Source organism: Giraffa tippelskirchi, chromosome 11, assembly GCF_054371585.1.
Source record: "Giraffa tippelskirchi isolate mGirTip1 chromosome 11, T2T-mGirTip1v1.2.pri, whole genome shotgun sequence".
In the NCBI taxonomy this organism is placed as follows: domain Eukaryota; kingdom Metazoa; phylum Chordata; class Mammalia; order Artiodactyla; family Giraffidae; genus Giraffa; species Giraffa tippelskirchi.
In genome coordinates, this window is record NC_137285.1 from 17972227 (window position 1) to 17989807 (window position 17581).

A 17581-nucleotide genomic window follows, 5' to 3' on the forward strand; every position below is an offset into this window, starting at 1 on the left:
GGGATTTGGCCTTCGGGACGATCCGTAGTCGGAGGCGTGGCAGAACAGAAGACGCCAAGGAATTAGGATTGCGATTGTTTTCTACGTCGTGTTCCCGGAACTTAGTGGGCGTCGCGCGAAGGCTGAAGGGAGCGTGGTGGTCAGTCTGTGCGACTGGAGGCGTCAGGAACTCGGGGAGCTACCATGCCTCGGTACGCTCAGCTGGTTATGGGCCCCGCCGGCAGCGGGAAGGTGAGGATTTGGCGGGCGAAGGAGGGAAATGTTGGAGTTTGTGGGGGGTAGGGAGGTTCGGGTCCTGAGGAAAGGGCTGACGGTTGTATTGGCACCCTGAGACCTGGGCAGCTCGCTTCTGCAGCCTGGGCTTCACTGTCTTTTTGTTGTTCTTTTGAAAGGAATTTAGTGATAGTTTCTAGTTTTTATTGCATAATTAAGCCCCACATACTGCGCTTAAACTTATTTCCACAACAACCCTGTGAGTTAAGTCCTGTTACTCCTACTTTACCGGTAAGGAAAATGAGACTTAAGATTTTGCTCAAGATCGCACAGCTAGTAAGTGACGGTTGGAATTTGAATCCAGTTTTGTGTAACTCCGAAATCTGCCCGTGTCTTTAACCTAGGAGGTTAATTTAAGGTGAGGTCTCGTTAATCACTGTTTCTCAGAGCTTGAGACGTGGACTTGTGGTGTACTTAGGAAATACATAGGCCTGACATTAATGAACATTGAATCATGTATTGAGAAATTCGCTCCCTTTTCAATTTTCTTTCAGTTTGCATTGAGATGAAATCATCAGTTTGGTGCTAGTGTGTCTTCAACACTTTAAATCTCCTCTTTTTCAAGAGCAGATCTTAGACTCAGAGCTTTTGACAGGCAATTATATTTACCTAGAACTAAGAGTTTTAAAGTTGTGTTTAATTTTATGGTTATCTTCACGTTATGATAAGCATAGCTGCTTTTCTGGTTAGAGATACAATTTTTTCTTCTAAGCAACTATTACGTAAATCCTATTAGAGGCACTTAACTATGGTAGAGATTGCGATGATATTGATCAAATAACAGGAGTGTGGGAAACACTGGAGTCTGTGAAGGTGTTGTGTGGCTTCAGTTTTTAAGTTGACAAACTCGTTCCTCTGATTCTTGGCCTATTCTGGATGTAGGAGATACACATGTGACTATGGTATGACCCTTGCTTTCCTGGAACCAGTATGTGTATGTGTGTATGTATGTGTATGTTGGAATGTGTATGTGTGTGTTAGTTGCTCAGTCGTGTCCAACTCTTTGCGACTCCATGGATGGTAACCCACCAGGCTCCTCTGTCCATGGGATTCTCCAGGCAAGAATACTGGAGTGATTAGTAGATTACTGGGCTGGAGGAAGCACAAGCTGGAATCAAGATTGTGGGGAAAAATATCAATAACCTCAGATATGCAGATGACACCACCCTGATGGCAGAAATTGAAGAAGAACTAAAGAGCCTCTTGATGAAGGTGAAAGAAGAGAGTGAAAAAGTTGGCTTAAAGCTCAACATTCAGGAAACTAAGATCATGGCATCCAGTCCCATCGCTTCATGGCCAATAGATGGGGAAACAGTGGAAACAGTGTCAGACTTTATTTTTTTGGGCTCCAAAATCACTGCAGATGGTGACTGCCGCCATGAAATTAAAAGACGCTTACTCCTTGGAAGGAAAGTTATGACCAACCTAGACAGCATGTTAAAAAGCAGAGACATTACTTTGCCAACAAAGGTCTAGTCAAGGCTATGGTTTTTCCAGTGGTCGTGTATGGATGTGAGAGTTGGACTATAAAGAAAGCTGAGCCCCGAAGAATTGATGCTTTTGAACTGTGGTGTTGGAAAAGACTCTTGAGAGTCCCTTGGACTGCAAGGAGATCCAACCAGTCCATCCTAAAGGACATCAGTCCTGGGTGTTCATTGGAAGGACTGATGTTGAAGCTGATACTCCAGTACTTTGGCCACCTGATGGGAAGAGCTGACACATTTGAAAAGACCCTGATGCTGGGAAAGATTGAGGGCAGGAGAAGAAGGGGACGACAGAGGATGAGATGGCTGGATGGCATCACCGACTCAATGGACATGGGTTTGGGTGGACTCCAGGAGTTAGTGATGGACAGGGAGGCCTGGCGTGCTGCGGTTCATGGGGTCACAAAGAGTTGGACATGACTGAGTGACTGAACTGATCACACTTATAGGTGACTAGTCAATTAAAATACAATGTGATATGTAGAGAGGGCCTCCTAGGCAGAGAGAACAGTGTGTGTCAAGTCACTGAGAAGAAAGATAAAAGCATGATAGAGGTTATTTTTATATTCTAGATTAACTTTCACACTGTGTTAAATAAGTATCTTTCTATAAACTTTTGATGCCTCCTATCAGAAATACTCATTGGGCATGTTCTTTGTGCCAAGCACTGTTTTGGGGGATTGTGTAGTGACAAATACACACACAAAAATCCTCTGCCCTGGTGGAGTTTATTCAAACGTATTAATCAATTAGAAATAATTATCAAGCACTTACTATGTACCAGGTACTGTTATAGCTCCTGCATGCATCTCAGTTGCTCAGTCATGTCCAGTTCTTTGAAACTCTGTGGATTTTAGCCCACCAGGCTCCCCTCTCCCTGAGATTTTTCAGGCAAGAATACTGGAGTGGGTTGCCATTTCCTTCTCCAGGGGATCTTCCAGACCCATTGATTGAACCCACATCTCCTGCATTGGCAGGCAGATTCCTTGACCACTGAGCCACCTGGAAAGTATGTTATGGCCCCTAGGCTTATAAAACTGAACAAGACACATCCCTGCCTTTCTTTATTTATTGGGCATGTCAGGCAGCTTTCAGGATTTTAGTTCCCAGACCAGGGATCAAACCCTGCCCCAGCGGTGAAAGCACCGAGTCCCAACCACTAGATTGCCAGGGAATTCCTGGCACATCCCTGCCTTTAAATAGAGGGTGGGAGAGACAGACTAGTAGCTTTAATGTAATATATGAGGGATGAAGAATTCTATAAACTAGAAGGTGTAAACTGATAGCATATTGCCAGGCTGTTTATTGGCCTAATGTTATCTCATCTTGGATTGTTATTCTGCTGGCCTGGCAAGCACAGTGCTGTCCCTCAGCTTATATCCTCTCTTCTCAGAGACATCATCCCCAACCAGCCCACCTAAAGCTCTGTTTGGACTGTACCAATCCTAATGGCAACATCATGTGTTAGATACTGCACAGTGTAATCAGAAATCTTCCCTTTAAATTCCACTTGTTGCAGATTACAGCAGTAAGGAGCCTTAGTGATCGTGGAAGCCATCACATTTAGAGACAAGAAAACTTAGGGATAGAATGCAAAAGCAACATCCCCATGAGTCTGAGCCAGGTCTGGATCCACAGCCCAGTCAGGTGTCCTGACTCCTAGCCTAATGCCTTTTAGCTTCTTGGTCAATGAAGGAATAGTTTTGGCCTTAGTAGATCCTGCCCAAGGCGGGTGGAGAGTCCTTCGGGAGGCGTAGGGGTAAGCACTATGCCGAGTGTTGCTCTAATCCCTCGTGCCTTGTGACATTACAGAGCACTTACTGTGCCACCATGGTGCAGCACTGTGAAGCCCTCAATAGGTCTGTCCAAGTTGTGAACCTAGATCCTGCAGCAGAACATTTCAACTACTCCGTGATGGCTGGTAAGTCCTGAGCAGAGCCTTCCCCCTCCTTCAGGAAAAATAGGAGAGTGGGGAGGCAGTGAGTGCTGGCTGCTGCACACAAAAGCTGAAAATTAATACAGTCTGGTCCCCTGGTTTCCTGGTGAACAATATGAGGCTGAATGTCATGTGGTGACATCAGCTCATGTTGATGTGTGTGACAGTATCCTTTCTTAGTCTCTGATGTAGGAATGAAAAGTGAGTAGACTCCTCCCTCACCACCCTTCCCTTCTGTTTCTTTCATGTTTGATCCTGTTTGGTAAATCTGTTTTACTGCTGATCATACTATACTATAAGTGACCAACCTTTAAGTATTTTGTTTTGTTTTGTAATCTTTTAATTTATTCAAATGTCTACTGAGCACTTGCTTTATGCTGGACACCAGGGTCATAGCAGAAAACAAGACAGATACTATCCCTACCTTTGTGGGCCTTTTAGCAAGGGAAATAAGCAAAATGATAAAATCGGTTGCAGATTGTGACAAGTGCTGCTATAGGCTGATGTGAAGAAATAACTAGGGAAGAGAGCTTTAGGTAGCATAGTCAGGGACGACATCTCTGAGGAGGGGCTATTAGGGCCTAGGCCTGAAGATGGTAAGTAACATGCTCACCAAGCTGGCAAAAGGCTCTCCGAGATGAAGGAACGTCAAGGTCAATATATAGCCGAGAGATGGGAAAGGGTTTGGTGTGTTCCAGAAAAAGCAAAGGTGTTGATGAGCTGGGGCATAAGAAGTGAAGGAAAGAGATGGGTAGCAGCTAGTAGGACAAGAGGAGTATGGCTTTTATCCTGTTTTTTCACCCTGTTGTTCTGTTTGGGCTGCTGTAACAAAATACTACAGACTGGGTGGCTTCTAAACAACAAAAATGGATTTCTCACAGTTCTGGAGGCTGGAAGCCCAAGATTGGGGTGCTGCCAGCATGGTCAGCTTCTGGTGAAGGCCCTCTTCCCACCTGTAGACTGCCGACTGCTCACTGTGTCCTCATATGATGGAAGTGGGCGAGGGATCTCTTGGGACCTCTTTTATGAGAGCACTGATCCCATTCACCTTCCCAAAGTCCCACCAATTAATATCATCACCCTGGTTTTCAGCATGAGTTTTAGAGGGACACAAATACTCATAAGGGAATTCCCTGGCAGTCCAGTGGGTAGGACTTTGTATTGCCATTGCAAGGGGCATGGATTGGACCCCCTGCAGGCTGTGTGCAGCAGAGCAAAAAAAAAAACCAAAAAAACCCCCTCAATTCATAGCACCTTTCAACTGTGAAATGCCATTAGAGGGTTTCCAGCAGGGGAGAGGACTGACATCTGATTTATGATTTTAAAAACATCTCTGGCTCTCAGATGAAAAATGGACTCTAGAGAGTCAAGAGTAGAAGGGGGACTGGGGTGGTCATGGTGGAGATACAAAGGTGCAGACAGGTATGTATTTTGCAAATAGAATTAGCAGCATTTTGTGGGAAATTGAACTAAAAAGGTTGGAGGAAAGGGGGGGATCAAGAGTCACTGTTAGGTTTCTGACTTGAGCTGTTGAGTGCATGATCCTGTTTACTGGTGAGGAAGACAAGTCAGCGTAGGATCATCTTATATATATATTTAAAGATATTTATTTTGGTTGCGTTGGATCTTTGTTGCTTTGTGAGAGCTTTCTCTAGCTGCAGCGAGTGGGGGCTACTCTTCATTGTGGTGCTTGGGCTTCTCAGTGTGGTGGTTTCTTTGTTGTGGAGCACAGGCTTTGGCCGGACTGGACTCAGTAGTTGCTCCATGTGGGATCTTCCTGGAGCAGGGATGGAACTCGTGTCCCCTACATTGGCAGGTGGATTCTTGGCTATTGCTCCACCAGGGAAACCCCGGGCCATCAAATTAAGAAATGGAATTGGTTTTCTTGGTTTGATTTTGCTTTACTTGTTCATCAGTTCAATTCAGTTCTGTCACTCAGTCGTATCCGACTTTTTGCAACCTCATGGACTGCAGCATGCCAGGCTTCCCTGTCCATCACCAACTCCCGGAGCTTGCTCAAACTTATGTTCACTGAGTCGGTGATGCCATCCAACCATCTTATCCTGTCGTCCCCTTCTCCTCCTGCCTTCAATCTTTCCCAGCATCAGGGTCTTTTCAAATCAGTCACCTCTTCCCATCAGGTGGCCAAACTATTGGAGTTTCTGCTTCAGCATCAGTCCTTCCAGTGAACATCCAGGACTGATCTCCTTTAGGATGGACTGGTTGGATCTCCTTGCAGTCCAAGGGACTCCCAAGAGTCTTTTCCAACACCACAGTTCAAAAGCATCAGTTGTTTGGCGCTCAGCTTACTTTATGGTCCAGCTCTCACATCCATACATGACTACTGGAAAAACCATAGCTCTGACTAGACGGACCTTTGTTGGCAAAGTAATGTCTCTGCTTTTTAATATGCTAGGTTTGTCATGTCTTTTCTTCCAAGGAGCAAGTGTTTTTTAATTTCATGGCTGCAGTCACCATCAGCAGTGATTTTGGAGCCCAGAAAATAAAGTCTACCACTGTTTCCATTGTTTCCCCATCTATTTGCCATGAAGTGCTGGGACCAGATGCCATGATCTTAGTTTTCTTAATGTTGAGTTTTAAGCAACTTTTTCACTCTCCTCTTTCACTTTCATCCAGAGGCTCTTCAGTTCCTCTTTGCTTTCTGCCATAAGGATGGTGTCATCTGCATATCTGAGGTTATTGATATTTCTCCTGGCAATCTTGATTCCAGCTTGTGCTTCATCCAGCCCAGCATTTTGCATGATGTACTCTGCATATACGTTAAATAAGCAGGGTGATAATATACAGCCTTGACGTACTTCTTTCCCAATTTGGAACCAGTCCCTTGTTCCATATCCGGTTCTAACTGTTGCTTCTTGACCTGCATACAGATTTCTCAGGAGGCAAGTAAGGTGGTCTGGTATTCCCATCTCTTTTAAGAATTTTCCACAGTTTGTTGTGATTCACACAGTCAGTCTTTGGCATAGTCAATAAAGCAAAAGTAGATGTTTTTCTGGAACACTCTTGCTTTTTTGATGATCCAGTGGATGTTGGCAATTTGATCTCTGGTTCCTCTGCCTTTTCTAAATCCAGCTTGTAGATCTGGAAGTTCACAGTTCATGTATTGCTGAAGCCTGGCTTGGAGAATTTTGAGCATTACTGTACTAGCGTGTGAGATGAGTGCAATTGTGTGGTAGTTTGAGCATTCTTTGGCATTGCCTTTCTTTGGGATTGGAATGAAAACTGACCTTTTCCAGTTCTGTGGTCACTGCTGAGTTTTCCAAATTTGCTGGCATATTGAGTGCAGCACTTTCACAGCATCATCTTTTAGGACTTATTTTAGCTGGAATTCCATCACCTCCACTAGCTTTGTTTGTAGTGATGCTTCCTATGGCCCACTTGACTTTGCACTCCAGGATATCTGGCTCTAGGTGAGTGATCACACCATCGTGGTTATCTGAGTTATGAAGATCTTTTTTGTATAGTTCTTCTGTGTATTCTTGGCATCTGTTCTTAATATCTTCTGCTTCGGTTAGGGCCATACCATTTCTGTCCTTTATTGAGCCCATCTTTGCATGAAATGTTTCCTTGGTGTCTCTAATTTTCTTGAAGAGATCTCTAGTCTTTTCTATCGTTTTCCTCTATTTCTTTGCGTTGATCGCTGAGGAAGCCTTTCTTGTCTCTCCTTGCTATTCTTTCGAACTCTGCATTCAGAGGGGTATATCTTTCCTTTTCTTTGTTGCCTTTCGCTTCTCTTCTTTTCTCAGCTATTTGTGAGGCCTCCTCAAACAACCATTTTGCCTTTTTGTATTTCTTTTTCTTGGGGATGGTCTTGATCACTGCCTCCTATACAATGTCACGAACCTCTGTCCATAAGTTTAAGAATAGGTAGTGTATATTCACATTGTTCAAACTGCAAAAGGTACAAGGAGTAAGTAGGCAGGAAAATGTCTTCCTCCTAGCTCTGGGTCCTAGAAGGTGGCTTCCCTCCACTGAGGCAGCTAGTGTTGCTAATTTCTAGGGTATCTTTCCATAGTCTTTGCATGTAAAATAAAATGTGTATATATGTATACATAGTAAATTTTTGTCTTTTTTTTAACACAGATGATGGCATTCTAACACAGAGTTTTGTACTTTTCACTTAACAGTATACCTGGGAGATGATATCACATCAGTACTTAAAGAACTTCTTTTTGTGGCTGCACAGGATTCCATTGTCTGGCTATACAAAAATGTATTTAATTTGTTTCCATGGACACTACTACAGTGAATAGCCATGGACAGAAATCATTTCATACATGTGAGTTGTTATATAATTGTTAATTATCACCAGTGAGGATGATGCTCTTGTGTTTTGGGCCTTTCTGTCGTTTTCAGACATCCGGGAACTGATTGAGGTGGATGACGTGATGGAGGACAATACTCTGCAATTCGGTCCCAATGGAGGATTGGTATTTTGCATGGAGTACTTTGCCAATAATTTTGACTGGCTAGAGAACTGTCTTGGCCATGTAGAGGATGACTACATCCTTTTTGATTGTCCAGGTAAGTCAGCAATTTGAATGTGTCATTTTCCTTGAGATCATGCTCTTTCAGTCCTCAGTGGAGACAGTGGAGTTAGCATTCGTAGCTCTAAACCCTCCGCGGTAAGGTACCATTCACTCATTCATTGTCTCTTATTCATTCACTGTGTTTGCTGAGTGCTTATTTTGTTCACTGGAAATACCTAAAGAGCAAAGTAGCCATGGTCTCTGCCCTCATGGAGCTCATAAGAAAGTGAGAATGCTAGGCAGTATAAATCAGAAATCACCCGAATGATTATTTAATATTTGTGACAGGCTCCTCACAGGAGTAGCACCGACCATCATGCAGCAGGGAGGTGGGAGGTTTCTGACCAAGTAGCATGTGAGCCGGGCCATAGGGTGAGGCGAGGGAGACTGTGCTCCAGGCAGAAAGCATGGGCTGAAGACCTTGAGGCAGAAAGGAGCCAGGTGGGTTTGACGTGCCATATAGGCCCCAGTAAACAAAGGGAAGTGTCCTGAGGTGAGACTGGTAGGGGACAAATGATCACACCGACTTTTCAAGCCAAATCGTGAATTTTATACTTGAGCCTAACCTAGTTTTGATCATTTGTGACTTTCATATTTTTACCTTTATTTTCCCTTTAGTTTATTTTTAATTGGGAAATTGCTTTACAATATTGTGTTGGTTTCCCTTTTGTTTTTAATTGAACATACACACACCCACCTGAGAAGGGCAATGGCACCCCACTCCAGTACTCTTGCCTGGAAAATCCCATGGATGGAGGAGCCTGGTAGGCTGCAGTCCATGGGGTCGCTAAGAGTCGGACATGACTGAGCGACTTCACTTTCACTTTTCACTTTCACGCATTGGAGAAGGAAATGGCAACCCACCCTAGTGTTCTTGCCTGGAGAATCCCAGGGACGGGGGAGCCTGGTGGGCTGCCGTCTATGGGGTTGCACAGAGTCGGACACAACTGAAGCGACTTAGCAGCAGCAGCAGCAGCAACACCACACACCCACAGAAAAGTGCAGACGTCCTAAGTGCACAACTTGATGAATATTCCCAAACCTAACACACCTTCATAGTACTTGCTTTTGATTAGCTAAAACTATAAGTGTGAAGAACCTCACTTTATACATAAAACTGAATAGTTTCCTGCGGATTCTCTTGGCATTGTGATTGCTTTAAGAGCCTGTAAGACCCCTTAAAAGTTGAACAAATTACTGCCAGAGGTTGACTTCCTATTTTTTCTCAGCTGTCTTATGGAAAAATTTTTTTCTGTGATTTGACAATTTATCTTGTGTCCTGATTGTAACAGTCTCGTAATATTCTCCATGTAGGTCAAATCGAGTTGTACACTCACCTGCCTGTGATGAAACAGCTGGTCCAGCAGCTGGAACAATGGGAGTTTCGAGTCTGTGGAGTTTTTCTTGTTGATTCTCAGTTCATGGTGGAGTCGTTCAAGGTTTGAGAATATATCTGTTGTCAATTCTTTAGTCATGGGTACAGGCAGATGACAATCTCCTTTAATTGTTTTTTGATTCTGGATATTTCTCAAACTATACTCCAGAGTTATTTAATATGCCTTATTATTAAATTATTATAATTTTTTTTTTTTTTTTTTTTGCCATGCTTTGTGGCATGCAGGATCTTAGTTCCCTGACTGGGGATTGAACTGTGCCTCCTGAAGTGGAAGCACTGAGTCTTAACCACTGGACCGCCAAGGAAGTTGCTATAATAATGGATTTTTAAAATTTACATGGTAAATTATACTATACAGATTTGGGAGTACTACTTATGAAGAAAAATTAGGCAGATGTGTGCATGTGTGTCTGTTTTCTGATAATGGTTTGTCTAGTTTATAAACTATCTAAAACAAACTTTATTTCTCATTAGTATCCCCTAAGGAATATTTGATGGGAATGATTAAAGATATCATCTAAATTGAGATTTGTGATCACTGTTTATATCTACATTTTCCCATCTCATCCTCACCCTGGGAAACCAGGAGTCAACCATCTGATTAGTGAACTGTCCTTTCTTTAGAATTAGTCCTTCTTTTACTTAGGGCAGTTTTGCTCAGAGAGGAGCAGGAACCTCTCTTTTGTGCAGAGACCAGGGAACTTTGTTCACACAAAGTTAATTCATCTTCCCTTTTCTGTTTCCTCCTTCAGTTTATTTCTGGCATTTTGGCAGCCCTGAGTGCTATGATCTCTCTAGAAATTCCTCAAGTTAACATCATGACGAAAATGGATCTGCTGAGTAAAAAAGCTAAAAAGGAAATTGAGAAGTGAGTTCATTTCCGTTATCACATCTCTGTTGCTGAGATGAACCCTCTAAGCTTCATTTAGATGTGAAACTATAAAACTAGTTTCCTGATTTATTCTTACTTTCATTTATCTTCTTTCTCACTTTTAAAGGTTTCTAGATCCAGACATGTATTCTTTATTAGACGACTCTACAAGTGACTTAAGAAGCAAAAAATTCAAAAAATTGACTAACGCTATATGTGGACTGGTAAGCTTTTGGAGTTGTTGAGTTTTGTTTTTAATGGCCTTGTCAGGTGTTTTCTCAGCATCCATTGAGTGGCCACCATTTTGGAAAGCACAGTCCAACCCTGTTTCCTTGCAAAGGGGGGAGGGTGGGAGTCTGTGGACTGGCTGGTCAGCAGTTGAATTTAGAAGCAATCATTGGCAGTACCAATAAATTAACTACTGCTGCTGCTGCTAAGTCGCTTCAGTCGTGTCCGACTCTGTGCGACCCCATAGATGGCAGCCCACTAGGCTCCGCCGTCCCTGGGATTCTCCAGGCAAGAACACTGGAGTGGGTTGCCATTTCCTTCTCCAGTACATGAAAGGGAAAAGTGGAAGTGAAGTCGCTCAGTCATATCCGACTCTTAGCAACCCCATGGACTGTAGCCTACCAGGCCTCTCTGTCCATGGGATTTTCCAGGCAAGAGTACTGGAGTGGGGTGCCATTGCCTTCTCCGTCAATTAACTGACATACCTATTATTCCAAGCTGTTTGGGAGTTCAGAACTGTCTTTACCCTTAGGAAATTTCCAGTGGTTTTTAAATTCAAGTAAATGCCTATGAAACAATGTCTAGTTAAGTGTTGTAGTTGGTCAGAGGTAAGAAAAATTACTATTGATTTGCTGTTGTTTTGTCTCTGTCTGTCCCTCCTCCCCACAGCACACACACAGTTGGTTTTAATCAGAAGTTGTAAATGGTTATAAAACTCAAATATAATTTGAAAATTAAGTGTTTTATACCTCAGAATGACCTTTTCTGAAATCCTCAACTTGTAGATTGACGACTACAGCATGGTTCGATTTTTGCCTTATGATCAGTCAGATGAAGAAAGCATGAACATTGTATTACAGCATATTGATTTTGCCATCCAGTATGGAGAAGACTTGGAATTTAAAGAACCAAAGGTAATTTCTGGTTTAGGGTGTTACTGCCTGTTTGTAAAAGTGTTTACCAGCACTTGGGCCTCCTGCATAATCCCAACAACTCTAAATTTTGTCTTCATGGTGGCAGTAAGCTAGGCTGTTCCAGGTAATCTTTGAAATTGACATCTGTGCTAAACAAGCAATACCAGTTTTACTCTGCCTTTCGTTGAGTTAGTACATATTACTGAGTTAAGTTCTTTGTATTCAGAGCTTGGGCATATATGCAAAGAGGAGGTAAAATTCAACTGGCCTTGGGCTGCCCTCACAAATGTCAGTGGGGCCCTCTCCCAGCACATTAGCTGAGAATTGACGTGAATGTAAACTCAAATAAGAGTTTACTTTTAATGGGACATAAACCTTTTGCTATGCTGTGCTTAATTGCTCAGTTGGGTCCAACTCTCTGCGACCCTGTGGACTGTAGCCTGCCAGGCTCCTCTGTCCATGGAAATTTCCAGGCAAGAATACTAGAGTGGGTTGCCATGCCCTCTTCCAAGGGATCTTCCCATCCCAGGGATTGAACCCAGGTCTCCCCCATTCCAGGAGGATTCTTTACCGTCTGAGCCACCAGGGAATCCCCATAAGCCTTTCAATTTATCACATATCTGGAAACATTCTATCCATCATTCCTTTTGTTATTATTGATTTCTGTGAACAACACATGGAGCTGGTGCTGGGCCTTGGCTCTTTACAGAGCATTGCCTAAAAATAGTCCAACTGAGGGGAAATGAATGTATTTTCTTCTTTTTTTAAAATTTTATTTATTTGGCTGTGCTGCATGCAGGATCGTTTTTAGTTGTGGCATGTGAACTCTTAGTTGCAGCATGTGGTATCTAGTTCCATGACCAAGGATCGAACCTGGGCCCCCTGCATTTGGAGTGCAGATTTTTAACCACTGGACCATCAGGGAAGTTCTGAAATAAATGTATTTTCTATCTTGTGTTTCCTTGGTGTCAGGAACATGAAGATGAGTCTTCTTCTATGTTTGACGAATATTTTCAAGAACACCAGAATGAATGAAGAGTTTATTAAAAAGTAACTGTTTGTGTGAGGAGCTTGTGGCTCAACTGGCAGAACCTTCTTCTCTTCGAAAGATGGAATGCTAGAGAAAACTACTTATTTAATGAAAAAAATAATACTTGACTCTTTATCAGCAATCATCAACATTCCTGAATCAAGTTCTTAGGTATTCTGAAAGTGCTTCTGTTTAAAGTGGCATCGTTTAGTATTATTTTAACAGCATCAATTTAGATTTTAAAAGTCAAAGTTGAATGTACATAGGTTTGTGTATAATATAAATTAGGACCTGGGGTACAGTTAAGACCAGTCTACTTTTAGTTATTTTTGAAGTTTTTTTTGGAGGGACAGGAATTATTGTAATAAAATATACATTATGTGTCCAGAGAAAAAATATCTGGAAGGATAGAGATAAGACCATTGCTTATCATTAGCTTCTAGTTTTCCTACACTGAAAATGTATTATTTGTGTAATTAAAAAATTAAAAAAATAACTGTGTCTTCAGATATATATGTATATAAATAAAAGAAACAGAAAAATAGCACTAACTTTTCATCACACTCTTGTTTTCCAATCAGAATTTGAAATACTCAACTAAGGCAAATTTTTGAATGAGTAAATTTCCCCAAGTGCAAAATGCAGGCAAAATGTAGGCAGTGACTTTGTTTTTTAAAATGTGGTTTATAGTCTCTGAGTACTTTAAAAATGTATACTTTCCTTTAATAACAAATGCACACAAAAATGCAAAGGACATAATTTTTTCTTTTTACCTTCTTGCCACATTGAGTTGTTTATTTTCAGTATTTCTGAGTTCATTTGTGATAGGCACTGGGGAATGGCTAATCAGTCAACAGATACTTCTCCAGCACCCGCTAATAACCCAGACCCTGCTAACAGAAAGCAGAATCTCTTTCATTTAATCCTCACAGCAGGTCTAGGTTCCATTGGTGTTGGATCTTCCTGCTGATTCAGATCAACTCCTTGTAGAAAACCTGCAACTCAGGTTAAATTTTTAATCATTCTTGGGCCTAGATAGCAGAAATACACCTACAGTGTCAAATTTGATCCATTTTCATTAAAGATGTAAAATGTGAGGAGCCATAGCTATCAGGGGTAACTGATAGCAACGTGCCTGGGGGCCCACGCTGGGGTCAAGAGTTGGGTATTTGCACCGTGATCTGCTGGTGTGAGCTAATTCTCACAGGGGCACTTAGGAGAACATAAGTAGTAGACAACATGAAGACAGACTGGGCTTCTCAGGGACTTTTTCTGTGGCCCAGTGCAGTTCAGTTCAGTTGCTCAGTCGTGTCCGACTCTTTGCAACCCCATGAACTGCAGCACGCCAGGCCTCCCAGAGTTTACTAAACTCATGTCCCCTGAGTCGGTGATGCAATCCAACCATCTCATCCTCTGTCGTCCCGTGCTCCTCCTGCCTTCAGTCTTTCCCACCATTAGGGTCTTTTCCAGCTCTTCGCATGAGGTGGCCAAAGTATTGGAGTTTCAGGTTCAACATCAGTCCTTCCAATGAACACTCAGGACTGATGTCCTTTAGGATGGACTGGTTGGATCTCCTTGCAGTCCAAGGGACTCTCAAGAGTCTTCTCCAACACCACAGTTCAAAAGCATCAATTCTTCAGTGCTCAGCTTTATAGTCCAACTCACATCCATATATGACTACTGGAAAAACTATAGCCTTGACTAGACAGACCTTTATTGACAAAGTAATGTCTCTGCTTTTTAATGCACTGTCTAAGTTAGTCATAACTTTCCTTCCAAGGAGCAAGCGTCTTTTAATTTCATGGCTGCAGTCACCATCTGCAGTGATTTTGGAACCCCCCAAAATAAAAGTCTGTCACTGTTTCCACTGTTTTCCCATCTATTTGCCATGAAGTGATAGGACCAGATGCCATCTTAGTTTACTGAATGTTGAGCTTTAAGCCAACTTTTTCACTCTCCTTTTTCACTTTCATCAAGAGGCTCTTTAGTTCTTTGCTTTCTGCCATAAGGGTGGTGTTATCTACATATCTGAGGTTATTGATATTTCTCCTGGCAATCTTGATTCCAGCTTGTGCTTCATCCAGCCCAGTGTTTCTCATGATGTACTCTGCATATACGTTAAATAAGCAGGGTGACAATATACAGCCGTGACGTACTCCTTTCCCTATTTGGAACCAGTCTGTTGTTTCATGTCTAGTTGTAACTTGCTTCCTAACCTGCATACAGATGTCTCAGGAGGCAGGTCAGATGGTCTGGTGTTCCCGTCTCTTTAAGAATTTTCCATAGTTGTGATTCACACAGTCAAAGGCTTTGGCATAGCCAATAAAGCAGAAGTAGATGTTTTTTTGGAACTCTTGCTTTTTCTTTTTTCTGTGGTCCTCGAGTATGCAAAGGGCAAAAACACTCTGATCTCTCAGTGTTGCTAGATTTTAGAAATGTTACTGTCATGTGAGAGAGGAAGAAAGATAAGACAGCTTTTCATTTGCCCTCCTCATCCTGCTTGAGCTATACCTCCCTAATTTAGCTTCTGGAGAGTTTGGTGTGTGCCTGTGGGGAAAAAGTGAAGGGCCAGATTCCATTTCCTTCCCCTCTGGACACGGGGGTTTAAAAGATGAATATGACAATCCAGTCCTGAAAGATTTTACTGCCTTGTAGGAGAACCTGACATGATTCTTCACACAAATTTATGAGTAGGTGCCAGGTATGGGAAAGAATAGGAACGCTGAGGCCAAAAAGGACTTTAGTCTCATCAAGCTGATCTGCTTGGCCCTTAAGACTAATTATAAACAGTTCAGTTCAGTCGCTCAGTTGTGTCCGACTCTTTGCGACCCCATGAACCGCAACACGCCAGGCCTCTCTGTCCATCACCAACTCCCGGAGTCTACCCAAACCCATGTTCATCGAGTCGGTGATGCCATCCAACCATCTCATCCTCTGTCGTCCCCTTCTCCTTCCGCCCCCAATCCTACCCAGCATCAGGGTCTTTTCCAATGAGTCAACCCTTCCCATGAGGTGGCCAAAGTATTGGAGCTTCAGCTTCAACATCAGACCTTTCAATGAACACCCAGGATTGATCTCTCTTAGGATGGATTGATTGGATCTCCTTGCAGTCCAAGGGACTCTCAAGAGTCTTCTCCAACACCACAGTTCAAAAGCATCAATTCTGCGGCGCTCAGCTTTCTTCACCGTCCAACTCTCACATCCATACATGACCACTGGAAAAACCATAGCCTTGACTAGACGGACTTTTGTTGGCAAAGTAATGTCTCTGCTTTTAAACATGCTATCTAGGTTGGCCATAACCTTCCTTCCAAGGAGTAAGCGTCTTTTAATTTCATGGCTGCAGTCACCATCAGCAGTGATTCTGGAGCCCAAAAAAGTAAAGTCTGACACTGTTTCCACTGTTTCCCCATCTATTTCCCATGGAGTGATGGGACCAGATGCCATGATCTTAGTTTTCTGAACATTGAGCTTTAAGCCAACTTTTTCACTCTCCTCCTTCACCTTCATCAAGAGGCTCTTTAGTTCTTCTTCACTTTCTGCCATAAGGGTGGTTTCATCTGCATATCTGAGGTTGTTGATATTTCTCCCGGCAATCTTGATTCCAGCTTGTGTTTCTTCCAGCCCAGTGTTTCTCATGATGTACTCTGCATATAAGTTAAATAAGCAGGGTGACAGTATACAGCCTTGACGTACTCCTTTTCCTATTTGGAACCAGTCTGTTGTTCCATGTCCAGTTCTAACTGTTGCTTCCTGACCTGCATACAGGTTTCTCAAGAGGCAGGTCAGGTGGTCTGGTATTCCCATCTCTTGAAGAATTTTCCACAGTTTATTGTGATCCACACAGTCAAAGGCTTTGGCATAGTCAATAAAGCAGAAATAGATGTTTTTCTGGAACTCTCTTGCTTTTTCAATGATCCAGCGGATATTGGCAATTTGATCTCTGGTTCCTCTGCCTTTTCTAAAACCAGCTTGAACATCTGGAAGTTCACGGTTCACGTATTGCTGAAGCCTGGCTTGGAGAATTTTGAGCATTACTTTACTAGCGTGTGAGATGAGTGAAATTGTGCAGTAGTTTGAGCATTCTTTGGCATTGCCTTTCTTTGGGATTGGAACGAAAACTGACCTTTTCCAGTCCTGTGGCCACTGCTGAGTTTTCCAAATTTGCTGGCATATCAAGTGCAGCACTTTCACAGCATCACCTTTGAGGATTTGAAATAGCTCAACTGGAATTCCATCACTTCCACTAGCTTTGTTCGTAGTGATGCTTTCTAAGGCCCACTTGACTTCACATTCCAGGATGTCTGGCTCTAGGTGAGTGATCACACCATCGTGATTATCTGGGTCGTGAAGATCTTTTTTGTCCAGTTCTTCTGTGTATTCTTGCCACCTCTTCTTAATATCTTCTGCTTCTGTTAGGTCCATACCATTTCTGATGACCATTATATCTACTACTGTGGGCAAGAATCCCTTAGAAGAAATGGAGTAGCCATCATGGTCAACAAAAGAGTCCGAAATGCAGTACTTGGATGCAATCTCAAAAACGACAGATTGATCTCTGTTCGTTTCCAAGGCAAACCATTCAATATCACGGTAATCCAAGTCTATGCCCCGACCAGTAACACCGAAGAAGCTGAAGTTGAACGGTTCTATGAAGACCTACAAGACCTTCTAGAACTAACACCCAAAAAAGATGTCCTTTTCATTATAGGGGACTGGAATGCAAAAGTAGGAAGTCAAGAAACACCTGGCGTAACAGGCAAGTTTGGCCTTGGAGTACAGAATGAAGCAGGGCAAAGGCTAATAGAGTTTTGCCACGAGAACGCACTGGTGATAGCAAACACCCTATTCCAACAACACAAGAGAAGACTCTACACGTGGACCTCACCAGATGGTCAA

At 42.7% G+C, this 17581-nt stretch overlaps 1 protein-coding gene across 3 annotated transcripts; it reads left to right on the top strand.

Moving 5' to 3' along the window:
* The first annotated feature begins 36 nt into the window (after positions 1 to 36).
* GPN3 (GPN-loop GTPase 3) lies at positions 37 to 13229 on the top strand. Of its 3 annotated transcripts, XM_081539976.1 has the most exons (9): positions 104 to 131; positions 167 to 261; positions 3570 to 3678; positions 8071 to 8238; positions 9558 to 9682; positions 10392 to 10507; positions 10638 to 10734; positions 11524 to 11652; positions 12625 to 13229. In XM_081539976.1, the coding sequence occupies exons 2-9, from the start codon at positions 184 to 186 to the stop codon at positions 12685 to 12687; spliced, it is 885 nt and encodes a 294-aa protein (XP_081396102.1). In that variant the 5' UTR covers positions 104 to 131; positions 167 to 183; the 3' UTR covers positions 12688 to 13229. The 3 variants fall into 3 exon arrangements, with proteins under 3 accessions (XP_081396099.1, XP_081396100.1, XP_081396102.1); XM_081539973.1 differs by having other exon boundaries at positions 37 to 261; XM_081539974.1 differs by having other exon boundaries at positions 37 to 231.
* The last annotated feature ends 4352 nt before the right edge of the window (positions 13230 to 17581 follow it).

What these genes read in the sequence shown, in the direction of transcription:
- GPN3 (XM_081539973.1), top strand. Translation starts at nt 184, where the DNA reads ATGCCTCGGTACGCTCAGCTGGTTATGGGCCCCGCCGGCAGCGGGAAG. An exon ending in CATCCTTTTTGATTGTCCAG is followed by an intron (nt 8,239 to 9,557) that starts GTAAGTCAGCAA and finishes TTCTCCATGTAG; the next exon opens with GTCAAATCGAGTTGTACACT. An exon ending in TCATGGTGGAGTCGTTCAAG is followed by an intron (nt 9,683 to 10,391) that starts GTTTGAGAATAT and finishes TTCCTCCTTCAG; the next exon opens with TTTATTTCTGGCATTTTGGC.